Source organism: Terrapene carolina, unplaced genomic scaffold (genome assembly GCF_002925995.2).
Source record: "Terrapene carolina triunguis isolate 2854851 unplaced genomic scaffold, T_m_triunguis-2.0 Scaffold42, whole genome shotgun sequence".
NCBI classification, from domain to species: domain Eukaryota; kingdom Metazoa; phylum Chordata; order Testudines; family Emydidae; genus Terrapene; species Terrapene triunguis.
Window position 1 is genome coordinate 28,171,584 of NW_020664393.1, and position 26,709 is coordinate 28,198,292.

A 26,709-nucleotide genomic window follows, 5' to 3' on the forward strand; every position below is an offset into this window, starting at 1 on the left:
AGACATATTCAATATTCAGTTCAGAGACACTGTCAATCACTTGTGTAGTGGATTCATAAATAAATAACTAGTTCTTTACTAAAAGATTTTCACACTTATTACAACATGGAGTGTATTTCTGATAACAGACTGACTGTGGCACACAAACAATCTCTACTCTGACAGTTAGGAAGTGTTCTCATCACTTTTTCTTACTGCACTATTGAACTGTACCTTTTCTTAAGTTCACAATGAAGGGAATTTAGAAACTAAAGTTTTCAAAAAAGATTTCAACCTTAGGATCCAGAGAGGAAATCAGTTTATCTATATAGACATATATAGATATATAAACTGAAGTATGTAAGCTTTGTTCTTCACTGCCGGAAAAGAGAATATTTTGCTTTCAAATGATGCCTATTTCATTTTAATTAGAAGGCATCAAACTACATCTCTATTTTTCAAATGTCTAGCACTGAGATATAAATATCAAGTTTTAATCTGCTGATATATGGCCAGCATTAGGAACACCCAGATAAATAAATAAAAGGCAGTTTTCATGGTGTGAAATGATAATTCCTATACACAAGCATTTTCATTGCGAAATAAGGAAAGTAAGTAAGTAAGCTTCATTACATAAAGCTAGAAACCCTGAAGGGAGATTAAGTACAAAGAAATCAGAGTGATTGAAGGAAAAAGTTTGTTTTTACTGGAGACCAAAAAATGTAGCCATTTGAAGTAGCATACTGTAATTAGACACTCCAGTGATGTGTTGCTGGGCAAGACTCTGATGCCATATAACAGAAGTAACAATGTGTGTGCATGGATTAAAGTAAAAAGGATCTCTGAAATTCAGTCCTCTGTATTCTAATAAGCTATGCTACTATTTAAAAAAAGGAAAAAAAAAACAACATTTCCCTTATGCTTTCCTTTACTCTTAAATGTATCTAAAGAAATATCTTAGACAATTTTTGCATCATATATTTAAATTACACTACCTGGGTAATTTAACTATCGAAGGACTTCTAACAAAGTTTTGTCAGAAAAATATAATTGGTGTTTGCAAGAAATCTGTATTTAAAAAAAAATCCTAAAAAAAAAAGAAAAAAAATGCAAGCCTAAATGTGCAGTACAACCTTTGAGTCCCTCCATTATTACACAATACTTCAAATACATGTGTGCTCATCTCAAAACATATAAAAGAACAATGTCAGTTAAACTATGAAACAAGGTAAGAAATTAAAGATTTCCCATAAGTTTCTGAAAAAGTCAGTACATACAGATGTTGAGCAGCTTTCAGATCAGGACATAAAATGTCTTTGATCATATAGAAGTACTGTACACTCCAACTTCTCTGGAGAAGAAGTTAAAGCTAAGGCCTCACAATTCCAGTTATAAGATACATTGTACCCTCTTCACTAGACCATCCTTGAAAGGTTACTATTGTACATGTTCTGAAGAGGATTTTATAAAAAGGAAGTTGTAATGGAGTTTATCCTAGTATGTACCCTAAGTACAATAGTGTTATTTTACAGTGTTAGCATTATAACAGAAGCTTTTGAGAAGGATGCAGCATATAAAGAAAATGCAACAAACATAGTTGACTGAAACTTCTGCAGGGTCCATAGAATTAGTGAGTTCACTACACAAATTAAACATCAAAAATACAAATTAAACTCCCATGATTAATAAAATCTGTTCACTTTAAATTAAACATCTCTAACACAATTACAGACTGTTTAAATCCTCTGTTGCATAGAGGAACTCTTCCCTTTATATCATGGTAAGAGTTCTCAACTCTAATATCAATGTGCAAAGTGACTATTTTAATAGGCTTTGCAACATAGCTGTTGCATATGTAGGGCGAGCTTGTCTACTCTTAATTGCATTTTGAAGATACTGGATGCCTCCACAGCGCTCCCAAATCTCTTCAAACTGTCTCGGCAAAATTTCAGCACCACGCTTTCGAGTTAAGCCAGTCTCTTCAAGATTTAGTTCACACATCTCCATATCATCCTTCCCTGAAATGGTTAAAGCAAAATTGGTTTTATAAAACCGTTTACATGGTTCAAGATGCCATTAACAAAAATTACACATCTGCTTTGTTTCTTCCCCCCCCCCACTAAAATGCGTACAATTCTTTTAAGAGATACAATGTTTTACTGTAGTTTACAAACAAACATTAGTGCTATGAGACCAGTTTGATAGTCCTAGAGACTGAAGTTCTCCTACCCATTAAATAAGTATAGCATGGACAGCTGCAGTATAGGCTAATACTGCATGTTTCAACTGACTTGCTAATGTGCTTCAAAAGCGAATAGGCTAGAATACCTGCAAGGGTCTTTTCTGCTGAGATCACTGACAAGGATGGTTTTTGAGATGTGGGCACCCTGTCCACTAGGAAATTACTAATCAGTTTGTTTCACATAAGCCACTGAATTATCATTATTAAACTTATTCATATCTGAATAAGTGACCCAGAAGTTAAAGGTGTTGTGTAACACTGTCAAAAGCTGAATCAGCCAGTCTCCCACACTAAACATTTAAAATGACATTTGTCAACTTGTATTACCTGTATGTACATTAAATCCAAATACATGGAGAATGCAGCTAACCAATTGATTTTTTTTTAACTGTGCCAGGAGGTACATTAAACAGTGTACCCATAGGAAACAACATAATTGTGTGTGTGTGTGTATATATCTCACACACACACACACACACACACACACACACACACACACACACACACCTCTTATACATGAAAGAAGCACCAGATAGATAATTCTATAATTATTAAAAATACTATTATTTCTAATTAGCATAGAGAGAACAAACTTAGCTGCTTGGAAATGCACCCTGACTATAAGACAATGCACAAGTAACCTGGGAATGCTCTTCACTAGGGCCTTGTCTACACTACTGGGGCAAGTGGACCTAAGTTACGCTTAGTTTAGGTCGACTTACTGCAGTGTCTACACCGCACTGCGTTGATGGGAGATGCTCTCGCGTCAACTTACCTTACTCTTCTCATTCTGGTGGAGTACTGGAGTTGACCAGAGAGCATTCTGTGGTCAATTAAGACCCACTAAATCGACCCCCGCTGAATCAATTGCAGCAGCTCGATCCCCGGTAAGGAATATTTCAACACAAAGAGAGGAAGGGTCTAACTGATCGCTTTATTTGGGGTCAGGAAATAATTTTCTCCTTGGTGAGATTTGCAGAGACCCCAGGGGGTTTTCACCTTCCCCTGCAGCATGGGTCGCTTGCAGGTTTACACTAGTGTAAATGGTGAATTGTCTGTAACTTGAAGTCTTTAAATCATGATCTCAGGACTACACTAACTCAGCCTAAGGTTAGGGATCTATTACAGGAGTAGGGGGTGAGGTTCTGTAGCCTGCAATGTACAGAAAGTCAGACTAGATGATCATGATGGTCCCTTCTGACCTTAAAATCAATGAGCCGATAAAAGTAGCGTCTGGGCCATGAACAGGGCAGCAGACTGAGGCAGGCGGTGAGAGGTGACAGAAGGGGTCTCCCACAAGTCCAGGAAACATTTATAAACACATTGTTAAATACAGAAGTATTCAAAATTGTAGATAAATGGGTTTATGCCCTAATTTCTGACTTTTTAAAATTATCCTACTATTATAAACTATTTTTCATAATGGAATGATATATTGCTTAAATCTCTCCCCACCCCCAACTGCTTTCACTGCTACCTAAAATCAAATAAATAAAGCAGTGACCATGCATTATTTCAGATCACTTTATGTCAATCTTTAGTTTTGATGTTGTTTTGGTCCAGAGGTTATTGGAATCTGTAACAAGCCTCTTACAGCTACAGTATAAATATCAGCACTGAATATTTTCTATACTTGAGTTTTTCTTTACAAAAGTTGAGAGAATATACCAACCCGCTACAAGCAGAATAGGTGGCTTGTCAGGATGAAGTTCCATTTGTCGAGCAATCCAAGGCCCATCAAAATGTGCATACCACCAACCTTTCTTCTTGTTCTGAGGATCTTTATACTGGTCTGCTGGGCGAATGAAGGGAATACGGAAGTAACGCTGTTGTCTGTTTATTTCAATCTCCTGTTGTCTGGCAGGCAACTGAGCTGTTGGGTTCTGTTGAGCTATTTACAAAAAACAAAGTTACAACTGCAGATCAAACAGCAAAAGCAGCCCTTAACCCCTAAACGCCTTCTTTTTCACGTGCAAAAATCTGAAATATTTCATCAAATAAATAAATAAAATCAATGCTAGAAAGCAGATTAGCTAAAACCACACAACTCAAAATTTACCCTCCTGCATTTTCACAGTTAGCACTCTTGCAAGGGTAGTGACTTGGGAAGAGCTAGTGTTGGCCTACTTGGTAATTTTCAGCACTATGCTGTCTGGCCTTGAGCACGTCTAGACAATGGGGTGGCTAAAAAGCCACTATGGTTTAGAGTAATATTGAAGATATACTGTTTTTTATCGAACCCTTTACAAACATAAAAACAAAGTATTAAGCAGCAACTAGGGATAGACTGTCTATATTACAGTCTATCTCTTCACAAAATCAAGTCATACCACAGAGAAGCAATTTTAGATATAAAAGGCTAATGTAACATTGTAATATCTAAAGAACGATGTTATTTTGATAACCAACAGAAAAATCTTGTAATATCATTAAAGACATCTAATGTGTTAACAGAAATGCTATTACTGTCCTTTTATTACAAAACACTCACCAAAAATTGCTTTCTGAAATGTGCATTGAATTTACAAATTAGGATTACTTTCTGAGACTCTCAGGGCTTGTCTCCACTTACCGGGGGATCGACACGCAGTAAGTTGACTCCAGCTAGGTTATTCATGTAGCTGGAGTTGCGTAACTTAGGTCGATTTAGTCCCGTAGTGTAGACCTGCCCTCAGAAAGTATTTACTGTATGTCATTAAAATCAGCTCAGTTGAACAAAATTTTACATGAGACAAGCATATTTTTAGCCAACTTGTTTCTTTTTTAAGAAGTTCTGAAAGCAAGGCCAATGTGATCTTCTAAACAGCAACTTTAATATTAATCTATATTAGTCACATATAAAGTAGCAAATCTATACTGGACCTTTAATAAAATTAAAACATGGCATTCACATTTAATGTATATATTTTTGCAGTTTCATAAACAAGACATTAGTAAACAGAATAGCAAGCCCCACTTGCTATCTCTTCCATTCATACAGAACTAGAATGGTTCATTAAAGCGTAGAAAGCAACATCTGAAAAAAGGCCTGAAATGTAAATGTTAGTGCCTGAAAATTATACAGAAAACAAGAATTTTTCATGTCCACATAAGGAAAACAAGAAAAGCTTTTCTACAGAACAGGTTTTTAGTAATGTTTATTACATATGAGTTATCTGTGGATGCCACTTTTATACGCTAGCATTGATAAAACATGTTCTATATGAAAGAATAAAATTCTGAATTTATTTATATTAAACTGCATAGAACTTCATGAATCTTTTTGAATTGCCTAAATGTGCATCACGTCACACTGAAGACATACTACTATAAAACACATCTCTGCATTACAACAGTAATCAGTAGGTCTTGTTTCTATCCTTGTGCACATTTACAACCAACAGTAAATCTAAAGGATAGAAATTCTGAGCAGTCAGCTTAGCCTTCACTTTTCAATGCTAGATATTTTGACACATACAGAAATACTTCATTTTAAAAAAGAAGCCAGCATCCTAACGTTAGTTTTTGTTCTAAGAGAACAGCTACTATATTAAGTTGATTGCAGAGTTTTGCTACAATAGCAAAACGTGTACAAATACTGTATAATAAAAAGGGTAGAATTAAAATAATAGCATAGCATTTCTTGAAATAAAAAATGAGATTAACCTACATCAATAAGGTGTTTTTCCCAACATGTAGGATCTAATTATGAAAAGAAATTCCAAAAATATACAACCATTAGAGAAACCAAGTGGGTGAGGTAAAATCTTTAATTGGACCAACGTCTGTTGGTGAGAGAGAGAAGCTTTCAAGCAACACAGTGCTCTGGTAATTTAATACATATAGCCATTAGGTGTCCACATGTTGAGTTAATGTTTTTTGTGGTTGTTTTTGTGTTAAGTAGAAAATAGTGAATTATTATTTTTGATTGGTATACTTCGATTCTACATAAAAGATAGCAAAACGCTGTTCAACTGGTTAGTATAGAGCTTATAAATGGTTCCTATTTGTTAAAGTTATCTTAAATAACCATCTCCCACTTACTTGAGTTGTTGAAAAATGGTGCAAAATCTGTAAACAAATATTCCATATTGAAGGAAACATAACAATGTTGATGCTGTTAAAGTTAAACTTTACGAAATACTGAAAATGCATCACCAAACCAGATGACAAATGGAGATTCCACTTGTAATGGAAAAGTGGGCGTTGAGGCAATTATCTGCATTTCTGTGCTATTTATTGACAAGAAGAAAATGTTTTCTTTTATTAAGTTTCACAAATCTATGGTTGCTTATAGTCTAACTGGGATATAAATTTGAAATTGATATTTCAGTGACATAGTTCCACTCACAAAAAACAAATGAACAAAAACCAAAACAGTGGTACAGGTGTACTCAGCACAGATTGCAAGTATAAATCTTTGTTAGTTATTTCATGTGATTCCATGTAAAAATGTCAAAAGTTTATTAAAGGTAAGAAAAATGATTCCTAGATATTAACAGAACTGTGGCAAATTAAAGAAAGAGATGCAACTAAATTTTTTTTGGCACTATAAAACGCACTAATTCTAATCCCTTCTCTGAACCAGTGCTAACTTAACATGTTCCATTTCTCATGAACACTGACATCTAATTACTGGACAGTTTGCATAAAACTACAATATACTGGGTGAGTGGATAAAAACGGAAATATGTCATTTGAATCATGTATTCAGTGACATCTAAAAGAGTTATAGCACAAGCACCCAAGAAATCAGGTAAGTGATTATTCACTATATTGAAGGTTAGTTATAATAAATGGAATTGAAATGTTCATTTAGTGTAATTACTCACAATAATAAGAATTTATTGTGACTCTAATATGAATTTCTAAAGCTCAGTATTATGATATTACTATATTTCTCTATCAACAGCAATGATCCCAACTTTTATTAACAAAATATAATGCCATATTTTAAGAAAATGAAGGAAAAAACTATAATGAAAAACTAGAGTTGCTATAAATTTGATTGCTATGTGGTTTATTCATTCAAATACAATACAAATGTGGGAGACCCATAAAAGAGTTGCACACACACACATCCAAAGATAGATTTGTGCTCTTTATGGCACATTACTCCCATTAACACCAAATAGTGTTATATGCAATTTATTAAAATACACCTTTATCTTCCATCTAATCTCTTAAAAAGCAAACACATTCATTCTCATTAGTGCAGTATTTGAAATTTCACATAGTGAACACCATTTCTGAGACCAGCAGGATGAGAGTCACATACTGAAACACAGACTGTAAATCAACTATCATCCCATTTTCACACATTTTTAATATTAAAGTTTATTAAACAGAAGTTAAACTGTAAAAAAGTTAAGATGTTAGTTAAAATGAACCAACAGGGAACACAAGCTGTTGATGGATAAACAAAGGTTAAAAAAAAATCTTGTCTTCAATATATTTTTATGTCATGCTCATTCTGAAAACAATCATACCATTGAGCAGCCACCAGCTAAAATTGTCTGGTTTTTTATTAGTATTGCAGCAAGCCAATTATTATTATTATTTTTTTATTTTTTATTTTTTTTTACAGACACTGTTGGTTCAGGTACAGCAGGTTGACTCTGAGGATAATTAGAATCTCTGATTTGGTCTATCTTTGATAATATCTACCACATAGAATTACATCAAACAGCAGAATTCAGAGAGAGGGTTCTCTTCTAACAATAATCTGATTGCTAAATAATCAGAACTTTTTTTGTGTGTTATAGGATGTAGCTGAAGTAGCCTCTAGTAAGGTTTTATGAAGAGTGCTCTTCATCAGCTAAGCCTTAAGTATCTTTCTGCCCAGTGGTTAACTTCTAACAAACTGCCAGCACACAAAATACCAAATCTAAAACTATTTCTAATTTATAGCAAATGTGAATTAGTAAATATGATTGTTTAGAAAATAATTATTTTAGTTAACATAAATTATACTGGATCTTATGAGTAACACTGTATTTTAACTGCAAACTATTTGTCTTAAAATCTGTTTAACAGAGTATTTTACCTACTTTCATACAAACATATTTAAACAAAATAACCCTTTTCTTCAACGTAACAGAGAAAAATATTTTTAAAACAATCTGCTTGTTTATTCTAGAAACATTTCACTTGAAAATTTCCCCCTATTTATTAAAAAAAAATTAACTTTTCTCACCATAGTCAGTGACTGATTTTGGAGCACGCTGTTCTGTTTCTGTATTACGTTTCTTATTCTTGGATTTCCACGCATGATATACTTTTAGTCGTCTGTGAAACTCTTCTCTGCAAGCTGCCAGTAGTTCAATATCTGTCTCAAAAAAAGGAGGGAAGGAAAGAGTGCGAAAAATCAGAAGAGAAACCTATTTATAAAACATGTTTATATATATTTGTTACATAATTTTAGAACAAGTTATAAGATAACTATTTCTTACAATGCAAGTAAATTGAAAGCTTGTAACAAGTGAGAGACTTCTAAACTGAGCAAAGCAGGCAGATAGGTGCTATGAAGGCTTATTATAGGAATGGCAGGCGACTGGCTTCACATCACACTTGAAGGTGGATCCAAATGCTGGTGAGACCCTCTTCACTGTCCCTCACTCACATATTCTTCTCCTTACTACAGTCCCGGGGCAAGATCATCACCTATGCTCTGGCCTCTTTGTGATGTGTAAAAAGGCCCAGTGGCATAAAGGGAACCTCAAAAACCCATATTCAGCCCTAGAGGATTCCCCTGGTGCAGGATCTGTGGAAGACAGATCTGTGTAAGATTGACTCCCAAGGACTCCCTTGCAAGTACTGGCAGAGAAGGTATACTGGGATGGGGGATTGGCGAGAAGAGAAATGTGAAGATTCACAGTTGGATTTTCTAGTGTTTTTCCCCAGTACCCACAGGGTCCAAGCATCCTTCTCCCTCTCCTCACATTGGAAGCCAAATGTAGTGGACAGCCTGGAAGGTTCTTTTTTCTCTTTCTGAATGTAGGGATGGCTATCAGGTTTGGAACAGTCATCTAGAGTTATGATTTGCGATTTGCTCTCTTTGCCTATTCATTACTGCAAGCAGAACCTGCTTCATTCCTGCCAACCAAACTGGGAACTAGCTTACTGAGAAAACACTTGGCAGCCTGGCTACAAAATCAAGGCCTGGACTTTTTCCTTTAAACAGAGATGGTTACTTTTGCCAAATTATCTGGCCCATACAGACAATAGATGGTAGAACGATACCAAATGCATGTCACTGGTCCCCTAACAGGGTTTGAACTGGGTTCACCAGAGGTGAACAGCTAAATGCATTAACCCACTGCACAACCTAGTCTGCAGCCAACAGTGTCTTAATCCAAAAACTCAAAAATTATAAAAGAAAAGTCTCAAATTTAAGGCTAATTAAGTGGTTTAAAAACAAATCTTGAGAATGGATAGATTTCTATCCAAGATATCCGAGGAGGAATGAGGCATTTGACAGATGCATCCATTAGCCTCAAGATAGATACCTTTTCCAAGAAATAAACCAATTGTTCATAATTGACACAGGATAACAATTATAATACAATATAAAGGAATATTACAGATTAGTTCATCTCTTCATGATACTGAAAATATCTAAGTATTATATAGATAAGCTGTAGCTTCTGAGAAAATTAAGCAAAGCTACAACGTCAATACATCTAGATTGTGTTTTAAATTAACTCATGTTCTTTTAAATTTTGGTGAATGCAAGAAATTACAGTTATAAATTTAGAAGATCTTACAAATTCAGGGAAAAACCACATCCATTTAGTTCCATTTCACTGAAATATAAATTATTTTTAAACAAGGTCATTAAGAATTTATAGCAAGTTACTCCTGACTGAAGTGTATTAATTTCACAGATACAACTCTGAGTATAACAGGTAACATAATAGCATCGGTTTCCTCAATGGGAAATGGTATATTTGCTCTCTCCTTTGGAGAAAAGTCATTCAACTTAGTTTTTCATCTGAGACTAAATTAGTGAGTTCAAAATTCTGTCCTGGTGAAAGAGGCAATAGATTTATTGTACTATTGGAACACAATCCCCGTCAGTCCCAAGCAAACACAAACTTACCACAGGAAGTATTGATTGTGTCACGAAGTTCTGCATATTTCCACTTACTAAGATCATGTTTCTTAGTGCCAGCCGCAGCTTTTGTGGCTTGAACTGCAGGGCCCCTACGGTTATAACAAACAATAATAATGTTCAAGGTACAGAAAGGAAAGGAGAGTGAGAAGAAATATTAGTGACAACAGGACAAGCAGATTGCACAATCATCTCTGTGCAATACACATTGCATTGAAAAACATTATATGTTCTAAGAGCTGAATGCAAAAAAAGTAAGATAAAATTCACCTCATAACTTTCAGCAGCATAATATATCTTTATTGTAACATATTGGCATTATTAAAAAGAAACTCCAGAAGGAGTATAATATAGATCCAAAATCTGACTTACCTCAAATATATTTTATATGTACTTTGTATTCTAAATGTTCAATTTGCTCATTGCAAAGAGATTAAAACAAACTAGAAGTTAATATACAAGTGTGGCTTGCTGAAAATAAGGCTGTGTGTATTCCTTTTTGCAGCACCCTTTAAATATAAACTGTTCCCAGAACTACGTATAGTCCTGAGGACATCAATAATAGTGATGCAGAATAAAGGCAGTAAACAACAGCAGCAAAGTAAATTTTAAGTTCCACTAGCAAAACAAGGGTGGGGGGAAAATGACTAAGTAGAAAAGAACAAAACTGAAAAGGAAACACCTTACACTGTCTAAAAGCACGGAGAATAAATGAAATAATCAACGTTTCATCCAAATCTCCCAATGTAATAGAAGAAATAAAATTAATTCTACATTAAAGTAACTTTAAAGTGTCTCACTTATTCACAAAAAATCAGCATTAAGTAACATGGGTGGAAAGGTCACGAGACACCACCATTCACAGAACAAAGGCCGAAAGACATAGGGCCCCATGGTAATCCATGAAAGTTAGGATTAACTACATCAGGCCCAGACAAGTGATAAAATGACCAAAGTTGATACTTTGATGATTTTTCAAATATATCAGTCTTCACTGTAATACATTCAAGGCAGACAAATTTAACATCCTATAATATATTACTGTCATTTGATTTTGAGCAGCAATGATACAGATAATATTTTTCATTCTTAGCGGTTATGACTGGAGGGATGAAAGCACACTCTTCATATCTGTGATTATCCTGTGCATTAACAGTACACAAATTGGGATTGTAGCATCACCATCCCTAATGAATGACAGAACATGCTGAATTGTTGAGTGATTTGAGATAACAGATGCATGATTTTGGTAGCCTCTATTAAAGCCCAGGAATAAGCTAGGAAGCAGACTAAATTATTTTTCAAACTCTGGGAGAATCCATTCTCCAGGCCAGGGGTTGAGGTTACCAGGGTAGCACATCACTAGATATAGGCATATCACTAAAAAAATGAACAGAAGAAACAATATACCATGTCCTTCTTGTGCAACTGCGTATTGTAGTCATGTCTTTGCATGAGTACAATATCATTAGAATGCAACTAGGTATATCTATGACTGAGAAATTTTACTTTTCTGTAAAGTTTAGAGTGATATTTAGATATAGTCTCATTTTGTTTTTAATGAAGTTACACAAGTTCTCCAAACTCCTAGAGCTTATTACACTTCTAAAAGTATCAATATATAATAATATAATATATTATGTAATTTATACAAAAATATATTAATCATGGAATCTTATTCAGATATAGGTGTTTGGAGAACTTGTATAACTTCACACACTCACACTCACTCTATACACATTCTATTCAGGATTTCTCCAGTGACATGGGGCATCTAGTTGTGACTGTCCTTGGAGCAGACAGAATACTACACAAATAATCATCAAGGGGATAGAATAAAACCAGCTAATTTATGCAAACATCCTTGTTAACAGCAACTCAAACAACTCCTCACATGTAAATGATTAACTCTGCAATTCCTTACTCTTTAAAGCAATCTCAAACCTGCTATGACCATTCTCATGTGCACCTAGTGACGTGTAATAACAGCCCTTGATTAGAAATATATTACTATACATGTGACAAGTTTCATACAGAAGTTATATTCTTCATCCACTAAACAATAAAGTTGAAATACATTTTGAAGACATTTCCTGCCCCCTCTATAATTACAAGACATGAATATAAAATGTATATAAAAATCTCACCTGTGAAACAAGTTACCAAATGGAATACTACTTTTTAAAATATATTTTAATACACTGTTAAAATATCAGTCCTATGCCATTAAAGGATTGTTGTGAAATGTAATTTCCGCTACATGTCTAACCTTCCTGAACCATTAATTTGACAAATCCTGAGGATTTTCCTTATTTAGCAACATCATCCATCACTCCTAAGAATCCCCTACAGAGTTTAGATCAACAGAAGTAGGCCAAAAGGTCTCTGGTCAAACAAGTAATCTTTATGAATGTTAATCCAATTGAATGGCTTAGCCTTTCCATTACAGTACTACTCTGTGCTGAGATCACCACTTTGTTTTTTTTCTACGTGGATTTAAATAGCCGGGAAGTAACAAGAACAAGAACACCTCACTTCATACTGGTTTCAGAGTGGTAGCCGTTTAGTCTGTAGAAGCCCTCTACAACAACATCCCATACAAAGATAGGCTACAAGCCGTCAGGAACAGTATCCCCGAAAATGTCATGGCAAACCTGGTCTCTGAACTTTGTGACTTTGTCCTCACCCACAACTATTTCACATTTGGGGACAATGTATACCTTCAAGTCAGCGGCACTGCTATGGGTACCCGCGTGGCCCCACAGTATACCAACATTTTTATGGCTGACTCAGAACAACGCTTCCTCAGCTCTCGTCCCCTAATGCCCCTACTCTACTTGTGCTACACTGATGACATCATCATCTGGACCCATGGAAAAGAAGCCCTTGAGAAATTCCACCATGATTTCAACAATTTCCGTCCCACCATCAACCTCAGCCTGGACCAGTCCACACAAGCGATCCACTTCTTAGACACTACAGTGCTAATAAGGAATGGTCACATAAACACCACCCTATACCAGGAAACCTACTGACCGCTGTACTTACCTACATGACTCCAGCTTTCATCCAGACCACATCACACAACCCATTGTCTACAGCCAAGCTGTAAGATACAACCACATTTGCTCCAATCCCTCAGACAGAGACAAACTCCTACAAGATCTCTATCAAGCATTCTTAAAACTTCAATACCCACCTGCTGAAGTGAAGAAACAGAAGCATACCCAGAAGTCATCTACTCCAGAACAGGCCCAACAAAGAAAGTAACAGAATGCCACTAGCCATCACCTTCACCCCAACTAAAACCTCTCCAGCGCATCAAGGATCTACAACCTATCCTGAAGGACGATCCCTCACTCTCGCAGATCTTGGGAGACAGGCCAGTCCTCGCTTACAGATAGCTCCCCAACCTGAAGCAAATACTCACCAGCAACCACACACACCGCACAACAAAAACGCTAACCCAGGAACCTATCCTTGCAACAAAGCCTGTTGCCAACTCTGTCCTCATATCTATTCAAGGGACAACATCATAGGACCTAATCGCATCAGCCACATCATCAGAGGCTCGTTCACCTGCACTTCTACCAATGTGATATATGCCATCATGTGCCAGCAATGCCCCTCTGCCATTGGCCAAACCGGACAGTCTTTAAGCAAAAGAATAAATGGACACAAATCAGACGTCAAGAATTATAACATTCAAAAACCAGTCAGAGAACATTTCAACCTCCCTGGTCACTCAATTACAGACCTAAAAGTTGCAATTCTCCAACAAAAAATCTTCAAAAAGAGACTCCAATGAGAAACTGCTGAATTGGAATTAATTTGCAAACCGGACACCATTAAATTAGGCTTGAATAAAGACTGGGAGTGGATGGGTCAATACACAAAGTAAAAACTAGTTCCCCATGCTAATTTCCCACCTACTGTTACTCACACCTTCTTGTCAACTGTTTGAAACGGGCCATCCTGATTATCACTACAAAAGTTTTTTTTCTTCTGCTAATAGCCCACTTTAATTGATTAGTCTCGTTAGAGTTGGTATGGCAACACCCATTTTTTCATGTTCTCTGTGTATGTATATATATTCCTACTGTATTTTCCAGTGCATGCATCCGATGAAGTGGGTTTTAGCTCACGAAAGCTTATGCCCAAATAAATTTGTTAGTCTCTAAGGTGCCACAAGTACTCCTCATTCTTTCCTTCATACTGTTCGTCTTCATTACTCTATACAACAATCCAAATAATGGGTATGGATCAAAACCAGAATGGCAGTTGATTATTAATATTCTGTCTCAAAAAGGAGGTTACTTACCCGTAACCAGAGGTTCTTCGAGATGGCTGGTCCCTATCTGTATTCCACATGGGTTATACACACGTGCACCATGTGCCCGAGTCCAGAATTTCTTTCAAGCAGCATCTGTTGGCCCACATGTGTGCTGTAGCTCTCCTTGTGCTCCCTAATGGAGGACATAATGGGCTGATGTCTGTCCAGTTTTCCACTCTTACCACAGTGTAGCCAATCCACAGCTGTGGGGACAGAGGGTGGGTAGTGGAAATCAGAGATTAACAAGCAGTAAGCAAACCGATAGTGGGTGCGAGGACGCAGAAGTGATAGCTGTCTGTAGTACTGCTGTCTCCACAGCTGTATGCGCAGTTCATAACTGCACCAGGGGATAATATCTTGTGAAGGTATGCAAAGAGTTGCAAGAAGCTGTCCTACATATATCTCTAGTACGGGTACGTCTCTCAGAGATGCAGCTGAAGTAGCTTGTCCCCAGTAGAATGAGTTTTTACCTCTTGGGGGACTGTGTGTGGGGGGGAATAGGAGGAGAATGCCAGCTAGTTGGTAACAAAAGGATAATACAACCCAAGATCCATTTCAAAAGTCTCTAAGCCAATATACGTTGATTTCTTGATTGCTCTGCAATGGAAACAAATAGTTTTGTCTTTGACAAACTGGGTAAAGTGGCCTCCAAACAATCTGAACAGGGGAATGAAGAGGTATCAATAAAGGGACATGGGTCTTGAGAGTCTCATCAAAAGAAACGCTTCACCTAGGGATTAGACTACAAATTGGCAGTGGATGTTGCAGAGGCTAGGTTCCTAGGTCTATACACCCTCTGTCTCTTGCGTGGTGGCTCCTGAGGAAGTTGATGATAAAAGGCCTCAGGAATTGGTCTTGCCCTATACCACTGTCTATGAGGCTTCCTTCTGTGGTATAAATGCCCAGCAAGTGAAGCGCTGTTTGAGTCTTTGAGGGAGTGGAGACACTTGTCCATTTTCTTGTGGAATAGGTTGATAGTATCAAAGGAAAGATCTTGGACAGTACTCCTCAGCTCTCTAGGGAAACCTGAGGATTGCAGCCACAAGTCTCTCCTCATGACAATGGCCATAGCATTCCCCTCAATGTGGTATCTGCTACATTCACCGTGAGTTGGAGACAAGTTTTGCCACCAATTTGCCCTCATCTACTAAGGCCTGGAAGTGGGATCCATACTCCACAGGGATCTTGTCCTTAACCTCTAGAAATCTAGTATAATTGATAAAATTATATTTGGACATAGACTCATAGACTTTAAGGTCAGAAGGGACCATTATGGTCATCTAGTCTGACCTCCCGCATGATGCAGGCCACAAAAGCTGGCCCACCCAATTTCCCTTATCTCAGCTGTTGAAGTCTCCAGATCGTGATTTAAAGACTTCAAGTCGCAGAGAATCCTCCAGCTTGAGACCCCTGCCCTATGCTGCGGAGGAAGGCAAAAAACCTCCAGGGCCTCTGCCAATTTACCCTGGAGGAAAATTCCTTCCCGACCCCAAATATGGCGATCAGTAGAACCCCGAGCATACACGCAAGATTCTCCAGCCGGACCCACATTTTACCAGCGATGGCACGTTATTGCCTAATTGACTAAAATCACGTTATCCCATCAAACCATTCCCTCCATAAACTTATCTAGCCTAATCTTGAAGCCAGAGAGGTCTTTTGCCCCCACCGTTTCCCTCGGAAGGCTGTTCCAGAATTTCACCCCTCTGACGGTTAGAAACCTTCGTCTAATTGGGTTACTACATGAGGGCCTAATAATTATCGAGATCCTGACCTGGAGGGAGGTGGAAGAGAAGACCTTTCTTCCCAGCAGGTCGCATCTCGTGTTCCTTATCAGAGGGAGTATCCTTTGGGTGCTGTTGCTTGGACCGCTCTGTACCCATATTCACCACCAGCTAGTTTGGCAGAAGGTGAAAGAACAAGAACTCTCCCCACTTGGATGGGACATTGCAATGCTTCTTGGCCCTCTTAGGGGTGGGAGCACAAGAAGCAGAGGTCGGCCAAACGGCCTTTGCTGGGTTCATGATAATTTCATTGACAGGGAGGGCCATTCTACAGGGACTGGAGGGCTGCAGAATGTTTAGTAAGCTGTGCTGAGGCTCCTGAATTTCCTCCAGCTGGATCTGTAGCACTGCTGCTACCCTATGCATGAGCTCTTGGTACTGTTTAAAGTCACCCAGTGGAGACAAAGAAGATGGAGTGGTCACCTCATCCAGTGACACTGAACAGATTGCTCCCAGAACCATCGGATCTGGCTTGCCATCCACCTTTGAATATGCCAGTGGGGCCAGTTGTGTAGGGCCAGGCAATGGCAAGTAGGACTCATGCATAGATTCTATGTCTGGGGGTAGGACTCCCACGATCCGCAGTAATGCCAATAAGATGGATCCATTGGAGGAGGGGGACCCCATGGCACAGGCTAGCCCATGTCGGTTTCGAGGCCTGAATCCTGACCTTCTAGGACCCATGTCCAAGGCCACCTCTCCTCCATGCCGCAGAGACTCCTGATGGCTGTGCTTGTAGGCTGGCAGATAGAATCATCACCCCATTCCATCTCCTTGTGATAGATTCCTCCTCCCGTGTAACAACATCTTGGAATATGGATGGACCCAATGGAAATGGTGAATGTGGATGGGGGGAGACCAAAAGATGTCCTCCAGGGAGACACACATCTCTGACCATCCTGGAGTATGAGGAGAGTCCATTGGGGGAGCCGGAGCCTCTCTGGTCAGATGGTGGTTGGCTTCCTCCAGAGCAGCATTGCTATTGGTAATGCCTGTTTCCCAAAGTGGATCGAAGCACCAGGCGCTACCATGTCTCTTCACCACTAGAGCCAGTGTTGGAAGCATGGATCCGTACCCTTGTGTGCCCTCTTGACTTGTCAAGAAGATTTAGGGGGCTGAAGAGCTGAGCACCCATGCGTGTTGGCTCTCCTGAGGGGGTCAGGGAGGGATCCCTTCTTTTCAGACATAAATGACTGTCCTTATGTCTATGAGAATGCCCCTTACTCTCCAATGAAGCCTTCTCTTTAGGCTTAACAGACTTAGCATCTGTTCCTCAACCCATGCTCAGAGGTACACTGCCTGCTTGTTGAGGCTGATGTAGAGTGTGTGTGGGGGGGGTCCACAGCCCAGCTCTGATTGGGGCTTCATTGCCTTCTCCATGAGGTGTTTTCTGACTCTCAGTTCCTGACCCTCACAAGTTCTATGGGGGAAAGTGTGGCAGATGCTGCACTTAGCAGAAATGTGAGCCTCACCCAGGCAGTAGAAGCAGCGTTGATGTTCTTTGCTCACAGTAAAGGAGTGAGGGCAGGAAACAGTTTTTAAACCCCCAGAACCTGAGCAGAATCCCAGAGTTCTTGGGGGAAAAGTTCCCGGGCAGGAGGAAATAATGCTATCTAATTATCTATGCTATACTATAAAAACTACAAAAATTAACTATACATAATTCATAAAGGAATGACACGGTAAAAAGGAGCTGAGGACACCAAATATTACGACACACACCACATGGCGGTAAGAAGGATCTGGAGAGGCATCGGTCTGCACCGTCCTTTCTGCTATCAGTTGTGAGCACAAAGATCTACGAAGCATGTGCAAGCCAATGGACACTGCTGATAAGAAATTTCAAACTCAAGCGCATATCTCATGTGTGGAATAAATATAGGTACCACCACTCAAAGAAGAATCAAAAGTTTCTAAACAATTGAATTTAACAAGTTACCAGTCACACTAGTGTACACTAAAAATGCTAGTTTTTAAGTTCTGTCCATAACCTATGCTCCTACCACTTTTGGCCAAAATTCTTGTGATACTTTCTGGAAGCTAAGGGCATGTTAACTCCAGTGACTCAGCTCAGTTCTTACGTAGTTACTCTACAACCCCCCTACCTATGTTCCCCCAGCAATTTCAATTGGATGTGCTAATCTTCCTTTTCTCCTGTTCAAAAATACTGCAAGTAATGTTTTTGTGCAAACGTAGGCATCTGCTGTGTTCAATACTATCAGCACTACAATTAAGAAATGCCACAACAAACATACTAATATCTTAAGATCATATACACACACAGCATAATATCTTGTTTTCTGAAGGGTTTATTTTTAAAAATGTAAAAGAAAGTAAGATTTCATGTGAACTTCAGACAGCATGTCATAAGACTGCTTTTTATCTTTGAGGTTACCAAAGACACCTTTTAATTAGTAACTCAATAAAACAGAATTTTATTTAGAATATAAAACTGCTACATTATTATACCAAGATTGCTGAACAGACACCATCTGGCATTTTGTGTTTCAATGCTTCAGAGAGTACTACTTCTAGGGTTGTAACAACAAAGTAAACCTCAAATTTTCATTTTGTTTGAAATGGAATTATGTCTGGATTTAATTTCTTATTAAAAAGCTCCTTACAGTTACATAAACATAACACTTTTTATGTCCTTATTAACACCATCCTGAACTTGTAAGCATGCTGCCTGAAAATTTTGGAAACTTGTCAGTGTCATCTCAGATACAGTGGGAAAAGAATGCTCTTCGAAGCTTTTCCTTATCTATTGAAATTATTCAAAAAGAAACTTTAAGGTGCAATTTACTGATAATTTCCTTCTGAGCATGTTTATGCAATCAAATAAATGTCATGGCAAAATAATTAAAGAAAGAAATCAGATAATGATTTTGAATAGGAAGCATACTGATACAGCAATTTCATCCAAAAGAAAAGGTTGATTTATTTCATTGAGCAATTAAATATGGAATTCCATTATTTTATATGCATCAGCCCATTTCAGTTTATGATTTCATTTAATTGAGTGATTAAATTAATTTTGGAAGGTCTATTCACCCACCTAGACAAAACGTCTGACATTTCTTTGGCCATTTGTTCCCTATAAGAAAAGTGATAAGTGTACATAAGAAAAGTGTTATATTCAAATATTAATAAGGTCTATTATGACTGATGGTATATTATGTCTAAGATAAAACTAATGCAGGAGCAATAAACTTCAACCAAATGCTGATTTATATTGTGGTAACTCCTTATGAATGTTTGCCTCTTTCATACGGGCTAGTTACAATTCATGGTATTTGCTAGATACTGAATTTACGTACACTATTTATAATTAACTTTAAATATTTCTTAGACATAAGCAAAGTATAAGGTATGAAGTATTAAAATTGATTATCAAAGGTCAATGTATAACGATGCTTACTATTATAGGGGAACAGATTAATAAAAGGACAATACAAGAATTTCTTCTAATAAGAGAATTATTATTACTATAAGAAGAAAGTAGTGCAAAACTCAGTGAAAATAAAGTGTCATACGCAGTCATTTGAGGCCTTGTTCCATTGACTCTGCAAACAGAAGATATTTAGGTTAGTCTGGCAATTTCCTAATTAGCTTTCTAATAATCTGAAATGTCAAGAGGACAATCAGTTCAACTTTTCCGTCTCTCCCATCCTCCTCCTATTTATCATCTAATGATTTTATTTGATCTAGGCTCAGCATTATGAAGCCTTGTTTTCTTCTTTAATCTTCTGAATTTATTGATCAGAGTAACACAATTAGAAAAGTGAAATTAAAATAATTCAGAAAAGTCTTACTCCGTTAATAGATGGCCTTCCACTTCACCATGGCTATGTTTATTACTCTCATATTATAACCTGGAATTTACTTATTTGTACATAATCAATTGATTTAATCTTTCTGAATCAAAGACTCAGACATGCAACAGACGTACTTATGTGTGGTTGAGCATACTACAAAAAAATGGAACAATTCTTACTTAGCAAATACTGGAACAGGCTGAATAATTTCAGCATCCAATCTGTGAAAAGATACTTCGAATTGAAATGGTTTGTCCTGAACGTACACAAATACAGTATCAACAGTAATCCATATTGCATACATCCTTATGTACAGTACACAGTTATTAAATACATACATATTTAGATTTCTCTCCAGAAATATGTAATGACATAACATATTCAAAAGTGACAGACTAACCAGAATTTAAAAGGGTTAGTGTGTATTTTGGTACCAGATACTGTAACCAAGCCAGTAAATGTCAACAGAATAAGAAAACAAAATGGCAATGTATTCATTTACTTAACCTGAAAAGTCAAACAGATCAAACACAGAGTGTGTGTACACTGAATAAAAATTGAGGCCGTTTACAGAAGGACATGCTACAAATTGATTTTTTTTTTTTTTTTTTTTTAAACAGCACGATAGGGCAGAACATATTAGTCACTACTTAGGCTCCTTAGAAACACAACGTACTATTGTATCGTCACATGGCTTTTGGCTAAAAAAAGCTCCTGGTGCTGATTATTAAGTACTCCAAAAGGAGTATAGTTCGATGAAAAAAAATACTTTTGCTCATGTCATGATGCAAAAGTAAAACCAAAATTGTTTGTGGAAATGCTATGCGAAGCACTGGAGAGGCAGTGAGGCTGAATGAGTTCAGTATACTTAGTATGTTATGCAACAATAAGGTTGAACATGGGGTGAGGGAGGGGAGAAAAGGAAATGCAAATTATAGAAATGTAAGCCTGTGCATGTTGGAATGTGCAGTTCATCTGCCCCCAAGGAAGACACAAAGGTATTAGAGTCTGCTAAAATTTTAACAAATACCCACTGAGCAAGAATGTTCAGCAGTGATTTTTCAATACTTATGTTTAGCTCCCGCCTCTCCAAATCTCACAAAGGAATTTCTTCTCTTTGAGCACTATTTCCATGCAATGCTTCAAATTTCAAACCTCTCCCTGCAGCCAACGGGACTAAAATGTTTTGTGAGGATTTGTGTAAAAGGGATTTAAAAAAAAAAAATTGCTGAACTCAATAGTTTTATCCAGGGGTTCTCAAACTGTGGGTCACGACCCCACTTTAATGGGGTCGCCAAGGCTGGTGTTAGACTTGCTGTGGCCCAGGGCTGAAGCCCAAGCCTAAGCCGCACCGCCCAGGGATGAAGCCAAAGCCCGAGCCCCACCATCCAGGGCTAAGGTTATATGCCCCCTGCCCGGGGTGGTGGAGCTTGGGTGGCAGGGGTCGGGTGGACTCAGTCTTCGTTCCCCACTCCTGGGGTAGTGTAGTCATTTTTATTTTCAGAAGGGGGTCACAGTGCAATGAAGTTTGAGAACCGCTGATTCAGACTGAACAAAATTTCCACAACTTTTCTAAGCAAGTTTTCTAGGTGCCTACACACAAGCAGTTAGAAATTAAATTAGTTTGCTTATGCCTCAAAGAAAGTTATAACCAAGGCAAACTGGTTTCTTCACTGCATTTACAGTTGAAATAATCTAAGAAAGGATTTACACTGATGGAAAACAAGATGGACATTATTTTAAAGTGTTGTCAAAGTTTCCCAGTCAAAAGTATTTTGGTATTTAAGTGTGGTTGCACTCACTTATTCCCTGAGCCTAGATAGTTTTGCTGTGTTCCCAACCCTCACCATGTGTGTGCGCACATGTGCACATGTCCATGCCCATGCACAAAAACAAAAAAAGGGAGGAAGAGACTCAGTTATAGCTCAAAATGGGTAGATTGTTTTTCAGGTGTGTCTAGGATATCCTGAGATCTCTAGTGACAGTATGTTGCCACATTAAGCTGTCCAGATCCTTGTTCTCTTTCCAGTGGTTCAAAACAGAGGATTCCTTCCCCTACCATCTGAATAGATAGAGGAACTGGAGAAGTTATGAGGAAAGGGAAGGTTAAGCATTCTTTTTCTCTACTCATCCTATGTGCTTCAAAGGGCATCCCAGGCAGGGAAGACAGAAGGGCCAGGCATATCCTCTGGCAGCAGGAAAAGTGGGGAAGATCAGAGCTTGAGTGAATCTCTTGCAATGCATTTATACTGCTACACCTCTCCCTGCTCCTCCTCCTCCTCTCCCTCTTACATGTCTTGCAAGAAAGGTTACTTGCCAACCAGTCCCCCTTCCTGGGCTCCAATTTCTGCCTATTTCTTGGCACCAAGGGACATGTCTATCTACTCCCTTTTCAAACTTGAGGGAGGGAAGGTTATGGAACTAATGCCTCTCGTATATCCCACGCCACGTCCCTATTTAATGTAGGGACTTTAAAAATAGAGGGGTTGCTCAGATCCTTACACACACACAGTTTGCCAGAAGCTGGGATTAGGTGACAGGGCATGGATTACTTGATGATACAACCTGTCTGTTCATTCTCTTTGGGGCACCTGCCATTGGCCACTGTCAGAGGACAGGATACTGGGCTTGATGGACCTTTGGTCTGACCCAGTATGGCCATTCCTATGTTCCCTCCAACCCGGCATTTCTAGGTGCCTCTGGTGCAGCTCTACTCCTTCCCCTCAGCTGTTGAAAAGCTTCACTGGCCTTCCTTTCCTGGGAAACATGTCTCTTGCTCTGTCATCTAAAAGCAAATTCTCAAGCAGAGCTCCGGAAGTCCCTAAACCTCCTCAAAACAAATATATGGATATAGAATATCCAATTGGGACCATAATACAATCTAAACCTCATTCTTCACCCTCACAGGTTAAGAGAAAGTCAGGGAAATGGAAGCACTTTAAAGAATAAGATCTATTAGTGATTCAAACCTACAGGAGCTGATCTGTCTGCCACAAACTTGCCCTCATTATTATCATCATGTAGAGCTGCATACCTTAATGTACTCATTTTGCATTCCTACACATGGTTTTGAAAAGTTGCTCTTTGATCTGAGAGACAGATAAAAAAAAAAGCATAGATTGTATAGGAAACTAAAGACAAGGGAGGAAGTGAAAGCTTCCAGAACTCTGTCTGTGTATCACACTTGAATTTCCAACTGCAAGTTACAATGGTTGCTGTTAAAACGTCAACATTTATCAACTGATACCAAACAACAGTGTCTGAGATAACTATTGTATGGTGACTGTTAGTAACTGTTGACTTTTTAGTGGCAACCTCTGCAAGTCAATACAGGTACTCAACAAAAATACATATCATACCATGTATTTTATAACCATATCATCTATATACACACTGAAGTAAAATGCTGTAATAAAGAATGTAAAAGAACAGAAAAGGATTTTCTGGGTTTTTTCTTGAGTTCTTAGAAATTCCTTGTCGTCTGCCAACTTTTCAAGATGCTTCCCTTGTACAAAATAATCACTCTATTCAATCCGTCTTAGAGTGGATTATGGAGGGTTCATTGTTCTTCATTTGACAAGTAAATGGCACTCATTTTTTTAACATTTTATATTTTACTCCTGGGGGAATTCTGTGCCACTGCACAACGCAGAATTTTGCAGAAATTAATGTTGTGTATGCAGAATTTCCTTCCCCCCTCCCCCCACCGCCTTCAAAATGGGCTGCAAAGCTTCTGGTTCCCACTAGACCAGGCAGAGCCCAGCTCTCAAACAGAAAACACTGATCCCGGGAGAGGGAGCTGGAGGGTTCCCTGCAGCTGCAGTTCTCTGCGCACCCTGAAGGAAGGAAGCAGCGGCACACAGGAAACTCCATGCAAGCACAGGACCCAGCATAAGGCTGTTTCACACTCTGGATCCTTGGGTGGAGAGGGGATGCCAGTGTCTGGGCTGGGGAGTCTGCAGTTGGGCTCTGCAGAGAAACAGGAACTGAGTTGTCATAGGGATTTCTTTAACTCTCTACTCCTTGGGGGGGAGGGAAGGGGGGATTTTTTGTGTGTGTCTGTATTGTTAGAGATATCCTTGCTGACAGGTATTTTGAAATAAATTACCAAAAGAATTGAAACTGCAAGATCAAATAGTGCTATTTTTGACAACTAAAATATGCAGAATTTTAAAATATTGTGTGCAGAATTTTTTAAAATTTTGGTGCAGAATTCCCCCAGAAGTAATATTTGTATGTGGATTGGCTGACAGCAGGAGGGTACAAGTTTACCATTGTATTCCTGTATGTATACAGTGAACAGTGATAGAATATTCCAATAGTTTTATATTACTCAGAAAACGCACAGACTGAGCAATCATGGCAACATTTAGTTTTCTGGTACACTGTACATTATGTACAATACTTTTCTGGTTTGTAAAAAGTTTATTTTTTTCATTATGTCATGGTTTCTAAAATAGAATTCTGACTGACAAAGATACAATATTGAACATACAAAACTGCCGAAGCTCTTTTTCTTTAATTCTATCTAAAATATTGGAATGGATTTGTTACTGGAAACGTAAAGGGACCTTCTTGCAAATATAATCCCTCCTGTAACAGCCAAGGTGTCATCTCAGCTACACCAAACTAAACAAGGTTCATTACATTAAAAGATAGCTCCTTGTTTTGTATAAAATTACCATTATCAGTTTAGTGAAGTGTTATGAAAAAGAGTACTTGTATTGTTCTTCTATGAGTAAAATTAAGATCATGGAGATTCTCTAAACTGAATTTTGTAACCACAAGTCACACAAGGAAAAACGCATTCAGCACACACAATGAAGAACAGATGAATAGGGCCAAGTCTCACAGAAAATAAATCAGTTATATGTATGTTAGCTGTCTAAGAAGTTTATTAGTAAATACCCAATGCGGCTGTGTAGTACTTACCCTATAAAATTACATGAAAGACAACATAATATCAACGACAAAGCAAATGCTGTGACATTATCTAAAAAAAAACATTTGGAGGGTCTACATCTTTTAATAGAGTGCCTAAAAAGTCAGTTCATATAGGCTTTTTTTAATCTTGACAGGATTATGCATGCATTTCCAATTCTGTATTTGCCAGTTAAGATACAGAAGAACTCAGGTGATAGAAACTTTGGGACTGTCCAAAGACTGAGGTACCCCTCTCTTGTTCACACATCATACAGATACTCAGCCAGTGCCAAAAGGGGGATTACATATGATTATATGCACATTGCAAACTAATGAAGAGTTTTTAAGCCAAGCAAGCTATTTTTCAACAAATTTGACAGCGTTATTTGGAAAATATAATACTCCAATATATTGGTTTGAAAACCCCATTTTACTTTTATTTCTTAATTAAAAACACAAGATCTCCGTATTTTATAACAATAGGATCTGTAAATGAAAAGTTTTGAAAGTAAAGTAAGAGTACTAAATGACCATACCTTCGCAATCCTAAATCAAGCTGAGCCTCATCACTGATTAGCTCTGCTTCACTCTGTGCAATTCTCATCGCAAGTTCACGGTCACGACGTTCCTGTTCAAGGACTGCCTGTTGTTGGGTCTCTTCTTCACGCTCTCTAGCTAGTTGTACCTCAATTTCAGCCTGCGTAGTATAAACATACGTTTTAAATAAATGCTTTATACTCACCCACCCACCATGAGAAACTACTACAAAGGTAAACAACTAGGTAAGTGATATTACAAAGGTGAATTTTGAAAAAAACCAACAAACTATAAACACATGATTTGCAGAATTAAGCGCATTATTCTGCATGCAAAATTCGCTGATAGTTCAAAGCTGTCACATCACCAGTCTGACTGAAGAGCAAGTTATACTTTCAGCTATAGAAAGGATACCTTCAATGATCAAAGAGGACCCACTGAAACAGCTCGGAAGACTGCTCAAGTGGTAGTTACAGATGATTGGGAAGGAAGAAGGTAATAGCAGGAAGTATTAATGAGGGGAGACAGTGGCAGCAGTAGAAACAGAAAAGACATAGGGATAGTTTTCTGACACATGTAAATCAAGAGATACATTAGAGAGAAATAGTTTCAATATCAGCTTCATTCCCTATGTGGTTTATCAAACCATTTGAGCCCATTAACTTAATTACAGCCTCATAATTCAAAAGATGAGACAATTATTCCATCTATAAAACACATCAAGGTCTCCTCACAATTCTGTTAGGCACGAGAGTCAGGCAAGAAGAGTTTATGGAGTCAAAGCTCAGATGCTGTGTAGTACTATAGGTAACATTCCTGAATTTATCTATTTAGAGTATTCCGTAAGACTCTGGCAATGAATACTGTTTTTACTAATTCATTTACAAATATGTTTGTAAATATGTTCCTGCATGTTTGTTTATGGCCCATCAGGGAAGGGATCAGGAAAATTACTGTAAATCTCTAAGGGCCTGATTCTGCCTGATTCTGAAGTCAATGGC

General features: G+C 37.9%; 1 protein-coding gene across 3 annotated transcripts in view; it reads right to left on the bottom strand.

Annotated features, from left to right (window-relative positions):
• Positions 1 to 613: 613 nt before the first annotated feature.
• MYO6 (myosin VI) overlaps positions 614 to 26,709 on the bottom strand; it is a 165,825-nt gene continuing 139,729 nt past the window's right edge. The window contains exons 28-35 of one of the 3 annotated variants that reach the window (XM_024193955.2): positions 25,708 to 25,868; positions 20,428 to 20,469; positions 19,967 to 19,996; positions 19,489 to 19,527; positions 10,302 to 10,405; positions 8,397 to 8,528; positions 3,894 to 4,112; positions 614 to 1,997 (exon numbers count right to left, since the gene is read on the bottom strand). In XM_024193955.2, coding sequence (XP_024049723.1) covers positions 1,798 to 1,997; positions 3,894 to 4,112; positions 8,397 to 8,528; positions 10,302 to 10,405; positions 19,489 to 19,527; positions 19,967 to 19,996; positions 20,428 to 20,469; positions 25,708 to 25,868 — 927 coding nt within the window. In that variant the 3' untranslated portion in view covers positions 614 to 1,797. The remainder of the gene's footprint in view (positions 1,998 to 3,893; positions 4,113 to 8,396; positions 8,529 to 10,301; positions 10,406 to 19,488; positions 19,528 to 19,966; positions 19,997 to 20,427; positions 20,470 to 25,707; positions 25,869 to 26,709) is intronic. The other 2 variants (XM_026654564.2, XM_026654567.2) reach the window with 2 other exon arrangements.